The sequence below is a fragment of the Eulemur rufifrons genome, chromosome 2, assembly GCF_041146395.1.
Source record: "Eulemur rufifrons isolate Redbay chromosome 2, OSU_ERuf_1, whole genome shotgun sequence".
In the NCBI taxonomy this organism is placed as follows: Eukaryota; Metazoa; Chordata; class Mammalia; order Primates; family Lemuridae; genus Eulemur; species Eulemur rufifrons.
This window is the reverse complement of record NC_090984.1, coordinates 77,663,157-77,672,337: the sequence shown is the minus strand read 5'-3', so window position 1 is coordinate 77,672,337 and position 9,181 is coordinate 77,663,157. Positions and strand designations below refer to the sequence as shown.

General features: G+C 34.2%; 1 protein-coding gene across 1 annotated transcript in view; it reads right to left on the bottom strand.

The window, feature by feature from the left end:
- Positions 1-1,964: 1,964 nt before the first annotated feature.
- The window catches only part of FANCM (FA complementation group M), a 35,066-nt gene continuing 27,849 nt past the window's right edge, over positions 1,965-9,181 (bottom strand). The window contains exons 9-11 of the mRNA XM_069464595.1: positions 8,304-8,485; positions 4,065-4,271; positions 1,965-2,204 (exon numbers count right to left, since the gene is read on the bottom strand). Of these exons, the coding sequence (XP_069320696.1) occupies positions 1,983-2,204; positions 4,065-4,271; positions 8,304-8,485 (611 nt within the window). The 3' untranslated portion in view covers positions 1,965-1,982. The remainder of the gene's footprint in view (positions 2,205-4,064; positions 4,272-8,303; positions 8,486-9,181) is intronic.

The following is a 9,181-nucleotide window of genomic DNA, read 5'->3' as shown; positions in this document are numbered from 1 at the left end:
ATATAATGAAAAGAAATGAGAGCATCTGGATCTGTTAATACTTTTTTAATCTGTTCAATAAACACTTCATGTTTTCCTGTCATGGAAGGTACATCACCTCTACATACATGCACTACATTTACCAATTCATTCCAACTTCACATTTATCTTGAAAGCTGTTGAAAATGTCTATTCCCCGTGTTCTGTTCACAAGAGTGCCCAAAGCAAGTAACTCTTTGTAGCAAAGAAAAACTTTAACTCTGGGTAATGAAAAAAAGAAAATCTTCTGTTATGACCCGAATGAAGTATAAAACCTGTGCCAAGAGTCAGCAGTATCAGTTGATTCACCCAAAGCAATTGAAAAATATATATTTTCCTTTTAAAGTACTGCAATAAGCTGTTCTGTTAAGTCGAAGGCTAATTTATGCTGCCGATCAATTATGGTTCTCCTTGGAAGAGGCAGTTGTTTGTACTTTGAAACATTATCAGAGTCTAAGCATCCTACAACTTTGACAATGCATTCTTTCACAGTTTCTACATCACTGAATGGCTTCCCTTTTTTCTTGAATATATAAGCTACTTTATAAGTTGCTTCAGTGGCATTATCTTAGCAGATCTTATCACTGCTTGAAAGAATTGTCTTTGCGTTTGCTTTTCATTTTTTAATTTCTGCAATACAACCTTTCACACCTCTCCCTCTAATTCAAAATATTTGTGGTCCCTATGAGTGTTATAATGCTTATGAGCATTGAATTTCTTTAATGTTGATATTGCAGTATCACAAAGCAAGCAAATCATTTTATCTTTAGCAGAAACAAGATAATATTGCATTTCTCAATCCTCATTAAAAAATCTGTTTTCTTCCTTCATTGTTCTCTTGGTCTTCTTTGACATGGATGGATTATTAAGCAGATAGAATTAAAAAATACTGTCAAGCTATGCGACTATCCACAAACTCCACTTCAAACAGAAACACAGTACACCATTGTCAAAAGCTGATGACAGACTGGCGTACTCGACCCCCATAAAGTCGCCAACCAGCCTCCTGCGGTAGTGGCGCCAGTCAGGTGGGGGAAGTTAGAACTAAACCGTGAGTGTAGCAGCCATCAATTTAGCCTTTATGGTTTATTAATGTTCTAACTGTGCCGGTCAATCTGGGAGGATTATTTTGTTGAAACTTATTGTAGTCTTTGGTATTTTAAATATGTTCATTTTAAAAGTAAAATAAAAATATAAAAGATGAACAAAAATGTCTTAATAAAAATAAAAGGATTCGTTCTGTAAAATTTGGATTCAGTCAAAAGGCCGCACTTCAGGACCTAGAGAAGGCCATGTGTAACCTTAAGGCCACAGGTTCCCCACCCCGGGTTTAGGAACTATCTCTTTGAAATCAAGGAAAATAGTGGCCCTATACGCCAATCTCCATGGGAGTTTAGCCTAGGTATCTTTTCAGGAGCTGTCAATATCTGCTTGTCATATAGATAAGTTTTATTATTCCTTTAGATAAAGGCAACTAACTTATAAAAATGACTACCAGGTGAATATGGGATGAACCATGAAAGAATATACAGCAAATGGTGCTGTCCTCTTATATGAGGACAAGTTACTGTTAATCTTGAGAACATGTATGAAAATGACTGTAACTGCTTAGGGGTATATTATAGTAGAAAATTTCTTTCTGTTTTTGTACTCTTAGTAGATAGTCTACAATGCACACTGTAATCTGGTTTCACGCTTATTCAATAAAACTGTTTTCTTTCTTTTCTATACTTTATAGAGAGGATGGGTGGGTAGAATATTTTTAGTTTCCCCAACACTGAGTTTTTATCGCCCTGTACCGACATTGTCTCCTTCTCCGGGCAACATAAATCTCTTATCTTTTCCAATGTGAACACACATAACATCCTAGAATTTTCATTGAGTTTTTCAAAGAAATATTATATCAAGATATGACCTGCTAACTAAGAACAGGGGAGGAAATGTAATGTCAAATGCAAAAATTTTTATTTACCATTCCTAGAGGAAATGATAGATGACTTTCGCTGCAAGTTCCGAGAAGCCTTCTCTGGTTCATAGTCACCATGTGTGATGAACATTTTGTGTAACTGTGGATTGATTCCATCAGGAACCATTCGTGGACTTCTTTGATGAAAATGAATGATCTGCCTGTGACCTGAAATAGCTTTATAAATGTTTCTTTTGTTGTACTGACTTTGATTATAAATCTGTAAAAACAAATATAAAATGTCAAATTATATTATTTCTCTAATAATCACTTATCCATAACAAGCAATTATTATATTAGTTTGGGTTTATTGTAAACATAAAATTAAACCCTGATCTACTTAAACACTGAGAGAATAGAATTTCTGTTGTCTTGAATTTTAAAACCTGTCATTGACCAAGTGCACTGGCTATAATCACAGTACTTTGGGAGGCCAAGGTAGGAGGATCGCTTGAAGCCAGGAGTTCAAAACCTGCCTGGGGATATAGCAAAACCCTGTCTCTACAAAGAATAAAAATTAAAAAGTTAGCCAGGTGTGGTGGTATACACCTGCATTCCTAGCTACTCAGGAGGCTGAGGCAGCAGGATCACTTGAGCCCAAGAGTTTGAGGCTGCAATGAGCTATGATTGTGCCACTACACTCCAGCCTGGGTGACACAGCAGGATGCTGTCTCAAAGAAAACACACACACAAAAAACTAACAGTAAACTATTAGATTAACTCAGTGAAAATCATTTCAAAACCTATTATTAGAAAAGCTTACCTCAGCCCTCAGCAAGTATATTACACAAAGAAAATCTATTTTTTATTAATTATTGTTGTCTTCAAATAAGGCTGATAATTATAAAAGTATGTGGTTTAGGTTTTTTTTTTTTTTTACTATTCCCTTCAGTTTGTCCATCTCTCTAAACTTCGGTTTTCTTCTGTGTATACACCAAAAGCATTACTCCTTTTACAAGAGGCAATAAGATAATGAAACTGAAGCAATCAGAACATTGCAAAGCACAGAGTAAGTGCTCATTAAATGGGCTGACAGGATTAAATAAGATAATGAATCTGAAGCACTTAGAACATTGCAAAGCACAGACTAAGTGCACATTAAATGTGGGCCACTATTACTATTTTGCAGATAAGAAAACTATTAATAACACCTTAATAGAGAGGTTAAGTCACTTGGCTAGGCAACACAATTAGTTAGAACCCAATTCTAGTCACTGATAATACATAGCCTTTTACAAGCTACCAAACATTTCATTTATTAGAATCACTTTATGGATAAATTGGACTTTATATATGAATATGCTAAACTTACATGAAAAGTATTAGGGGAAAATTCATTTTTCAAGATGATTTTAAAGGGTACATAAAACAGTTTAAAATAATTTTTAAAAATTATTACAGTTGATGAGAAGATTTTTAATATGAAACTGTGTATTTGTCTTCTGAACTAGTGCCAATGAATTATAAAAATTATTTAATACTTAAGTGTATCAAACACAAGATAACATTAACATCATATTTAGGAAGGCCTGTCACCTACGATTGTAGCAAAGTATGAATATAATTCAAATTCCTTATTACTTAGAATAGGGGTCAGGAAACCTCCCTAAAGGACCAGAGAGAAAATGTTTTAGGTTTTGCAGGCCACATATGTCTCTGGTACGTATTCTTTGGTTATTATTTGGTTAGTTATTTTCACAGCCCTTTAAAATGTAAAAACCATTCCCACTTCACTATAGTTAAGGAAAACTAAACTAAAAAAAGCAGAAAACATAGGCCTTAGAAACACAGGGAAATAGTAAAATAAAGTAATACATATTCGTTTTTGTATTTACATATCTCTGAATTGATACTTAAGTAATAAAATGTGTTTCTTTAATATGGATAAAAATTAAGAAACTGAATCCAGTCAAAAATTCTCCTAATTACAAGAAGAGATAGAATCAAACACAAAGGAGGAAAAATAACCATAATTACCTGAATATTGTTTGAACTTTGAATGCTAAAATGTTGATATTTATCTTTGGGCTGTATTTCTGAAATTTCAAGTGTCAAATCATATTTCTATATGACTACTTACACGTTCTTCTCGTCCTTCAGCAAGGATAACAACAATCCTGCCTTGACGTTTGCGGCCAGTTCGGCCCATTCGTTGTACAAGACGAATTGGGCTCTTCTGAGCATCAAAACATATTATAAGATCAACTTCCCCTATATCCAAACCTTCTTCACCAACACAGGTAGAAACCAATGTGTTGTAACCACCATCACGAAATTGTTTCACTACCTGAAATAAAAATGGTTTAAAAATAACTAGATGCAAGCAGAATTCTAGATCAAAGCACATTTTTCCCACTCACCCCCAAAATAGTGGAATCAAGTTTAAAATGAGCATCAAAGATACCACAGAATAGGAAAAAAAGTCACAAAATGGCAATATAAACCAAAGAGATTACAGTAAAATGGAAAGAGCAGTTCTAATTTCTTTGCCTTAATAACGGTTATAATACCAAAAGTATTTGTCAACAATGTAACAGCTTATCATTGAATAAGAAACTCCAAATTTTATTTTTAGCACCATTGAAAGGGGCATAGGGCAGGTAAAAGGCCTAGAGCAATTACTCCTATTTATCATACCTTAGAACTAAATGTATATTAATAGTTTTATCTGAAATAGCTTTATAAATATTTCTTATATTTATAAGAATGTTTTATTACTGCTAGAATTCATATCTAACCTTTATACTGCCATTACAAGATTTCTCTCCATTCAGTGTAATGAAACCACAATAACATGAGAACAGGTTAATGAAAAAAATTAACAAAACATTTTGAAAACCTTCCTTAAGCCTATAAATTCAGTTCTCAACTGCTCTGAGCCTCAGATTCTCCATGCATATCAACACTCACTTTGCAGGTTTATGTATAGTGGAGTGGTGATGGTAATAGTTAAATGAGATAATACAACATCAAAAATTAAATCAGCTGATAAAAATGGTAACACCTATATATAAGGGCATACTATGTGTAAGTATTGTACTAAGTACTTTATATACTAGTTACTACTGCCAACAACCCTATGAGGCAGATGCATCACTGCATTTTATAAAAAAAACTCAATATCTGAGAGGTTAATCTATTCGCCTAAAGTCTCGCTAATAATCGTCAGCATTTGAACTTAAGTGTCTCTGACTTCAAAAAACCTATTCTCTCAATCCTTAAGCTAGTTCTATTGTTAAAAGCAACAACCTTAAAAGTGGATAATAAGTATAAATTTATCATGTTAAGTCCTCTTATTAATCTTTACAGTAGCACTGGTCAAAGGATTTTCCTTCAACATGGAAATCCTCAGAGTATAGGGAGAAACAATGATCATAATCAAAAGTTAAGAATAATTCATTTCCTTTTGGAATCTGCAATGACATTATGCCAAGGAAAGACTGATCTAATATTACTTGTATGTAATTTAATAAAGCAGATAGCCTTTTTGTTTAGATAAAGGAAAAAAAAAAAAAAAAAAAGGCCGGGAATGGTGGCTCACACCTGTAATCCTAGCACTCTGGGAAGCCAAGGCAGGAGGATTGCTTGAGCTCAAGACCAGCCTAACAAGACGCCGTCACTACAAAAAATAGAAAAATTAGCCAGGCATTGTGGTATGTGCCTGCAGTCCCAGCTACTTGAAAGGCTGAGGCAGGAGGATAGCTTGAGACCAGGAGTTTAAGGTTGCAGTGAGCTATGATGATGCCACTGCACTCTACACAGGGCAACAGACACACTGCCTCAAAAATTAAAAAAAAAAAAAATAGGCCACAGTGCCAGAGATATAAAAAAAATTTCTTTAATATAAATATTAAACAGATTAATAGAAGATGTCAAACAATTTCCTTTTTAGTTAGTATGTATAAACTAAACTGTTACTTATTTGCCTAGGACTGACATTGAATATGTATTTCCATGAACTCAAGACTTAACATATTCTATTGTTTATTCAACATCTCTGCTTGATGTTTAAAACAGTTACTCAAAGTGTAGTCTAAGAACTGTTTATTACTGGTGCCAGTCCACAACTGTTTATTACTGGCCAATAAGATGATAAGTACAAAAATCAAGGGTTTAGAACCTTGAAAGAGTAATTTTATGTTTGTTAACTCTAATAATTTTTAAAAGTAGACTTGAACTTTGCTTTTTATTAATTTCACTTTTCTAGTAATTTGATTTTATTATATTATTCAAAACTATCAGTATGTAATGTAGGAGGAGGAAATAAACTGGTCCTCTACCAGTTTTGATAGTTCAAAAAGCATTAATCTAATAGGCATGTCAAAGTTAACTCGTCCAAAACCAAGCTCCACTCATCCAAAACCAAGCTCCTGATATTCTCTCCCAAGCCTGCTTTTCCTGCAGTCTTATCTAAGTTAATAGCAGTTCCTTTCAGTTGTTCAGGGCAAAAATCTTGGACTCCACCCATACTCCTCTGTCTCACATCCTACTCTAATATGTCAATATATCCTGTCTGCTTGACTTTCAAAAAAAATGTATTAGGTTATTAAATATGAAATGTCCAATTTCCTTAAGTACTAAATTATACAGTTGATATCTCTCACATTTCACTTTGATGCTTTTTGTTTTATTTTTATTGTTGTAATATATCTTCTAATTGGTCTCCGGTCTTCAACCCATACCCCTACTCCCTGCCCAGTTTGTTCTTAGAACAGCAACCAGTATGATTCTTTTAAAATGTAGATCAGGACAGGACCTTCCTCTGCCCCAAACTTTCCAAATGCATCATCTCAACTCACTCAGAGTAAAAACCAAAGTCACTAAGATGGAAATGACCTACAGGGCCCTAAAAGATCTGGCCCCTATTCCCTTGCTGCCTTAATCCCCCACATCTAAATAAATTAATAATTTAATCATAATTATTTGAATGAAAGCTCATTTCAGAATAAAACTGCTGTTATGAAAGCAATTACATATAGGAGTAATAAAAAGGGTTGTTACTTTTGCCTACATAAAAATTTTATTGGCCAGGCGCAATGGCTCAAACCTATAATCCTAGCATTTTGGGAGGCCAAGTGGAGAGGATTGATTGAGGCCAGGAATTCGAGACCAGCCTGAGCAAGTACAAGGCCCCATCTCTACAAAAAAATACAAAAATTAGCCAAGCATGGTGGCGCACACCTGTAGTCCCAGCTACTGGGAAGACTGAGACAGGAGAATCTCTTGAGTCCAGGAGTTTGAGGAGGCAGTGTGCTATGATGATGCTACGGCACTCTAGCCTTGGTGACAGAGCAAGATCCTGCCTCAAAAAAAAAAAAAAAAAAAAAAAAAATTTACTAATATAAATGAGATAATATCAAAATTGGCCAGAGACCAGGTAAGGTACTGTGGATATTTCTAAAAATGAAAATGCTTGACCTCCAAGGCAATAATCCACTTCATTTTTCATTCATATATAAATATTAAGAGTAGTAATCATCACCCATTAGATGCCTGAACCCCTTAAAATAACTTATAATCTGACTTCATGATTGGCAAAGGTGTTATCTTCAGATTCAGGAGGATACTCCCCACCATATCCAACCACCTTAAATAAACCCTTTTGAGTACAGTGAGAAGTGATATAAAAGGTCTTTAAAGAATGAGAATTCCTCATCTATTAATGTCCACAGAATCAAAAAAAAAAGGATGTGCCAAAATGAATTAGACATTAAAGGCACAGTTAATTATCAGTGATTATCCAAGTGTAGACCTATTTAGCTAATTTGCAAAAAACCTGTATAGAATTTATAAAAATCAATGGTCTAAAATTTCCCTCAAAATGTCATAGCACTTAGAAAACTTATGACCTCTTATTCAGAGCATGGGGATACCTTAAATACCACGATGGTTTCTTAACCAAAAACAAGGAGAGATAAACTCATTATTTATTTAGAATAAATTATTAAAGAGACTTAAAATAAATAGTAAACATTTATTGATGGCTGTACAATAAGGTCTCATTTAATGCTTACAACAACCCTTATCTATGAAGTTTATAGATAAGGAAAACTGAGGGACAAAAAGTAAAGAAACTTGTAAGTGCAGAGTCAGGATTCCAACCTATCTAGAATGATTCCAGAGCCTTTCTGCTTAACCGTCTCACTTTACATTACTTTAAAAAAAAAAAAAAAAGTTTCAAAACCACATAAAACACTCTTATGGTCTTTTTATTTACATTTTTGCTACTAAAATTATCTTTCAGTAGCCAATTGACTGGTGAGTTAAAACAAGTCCAAAGCTAATCAATTTTATTTTCATCACCTCCAAAAATGATTACCTCCAGTTGCTCCTTCTGGGTAAAACCTTTCGTGCTTTTTCCTGAAGCATGGCCAACAAACGTCATTACTCTAATAACTGGCTGATGCTGTAAAAGCATTTGTGCAATTTCTTGAACACTATCTCGAAACGAAGAGAAGATCATAACTCTGGTCTCATCGCATTTTTCAGCAGAGTTTTTAGCTATATAACAAAACATACTTTAATTAAAACTTTTTAAAGTGCATTTAGACAAGAACTAGTTCAAAAGACAAGCCTGAAACTATGTGCTAATAAATGATAATTCTTTCAAAAAAAATACAGGTGGTACACACCTGTATTCCAAGCTACTGAGGAAGCTGAGGTGGGAGGATGGCTTAGGCTAAGAGCTCAGGAACAGCCTGGGTAGCATAGCAAGACCCTGTCTCTAAAAAATAAATAAATAATTTAAGGCTTCTTAAACCTTTGCTATTTTTTTTTTTTTTACTACATTCTCTAGTAATTTTAATAATCTTAGCTTAAAATTTCTCACTGGCTGTCATAAAATAAGATCCTAAACAAGTCAAATATGAATTACCTAAATTACTTTTGACCAGTCCTTCAGTTTAGGCATGTTATTTCCCTTTACCTTCTAAGACATTTGGAAGCATGGAACTGTGGAGCTCCCACTAACTTCACAAATCTTCCCTTTCCTTTCCATTCACTGAAGACACTGTCTCAATCCAGGCCATGGATTCTGTCCCTGAATCTACTATACTTTCAAATTCTCCAAAGATAACTGCAAAATATACCCTACAGTCAATTCCAAAGCTCCCAATGTCTCTGTGCTTGGGAAGCAGTAGAATGCACTAATAGGAACATGATTTTTGTGGCTGGGACACTTAACTGTCTAGGTGATTA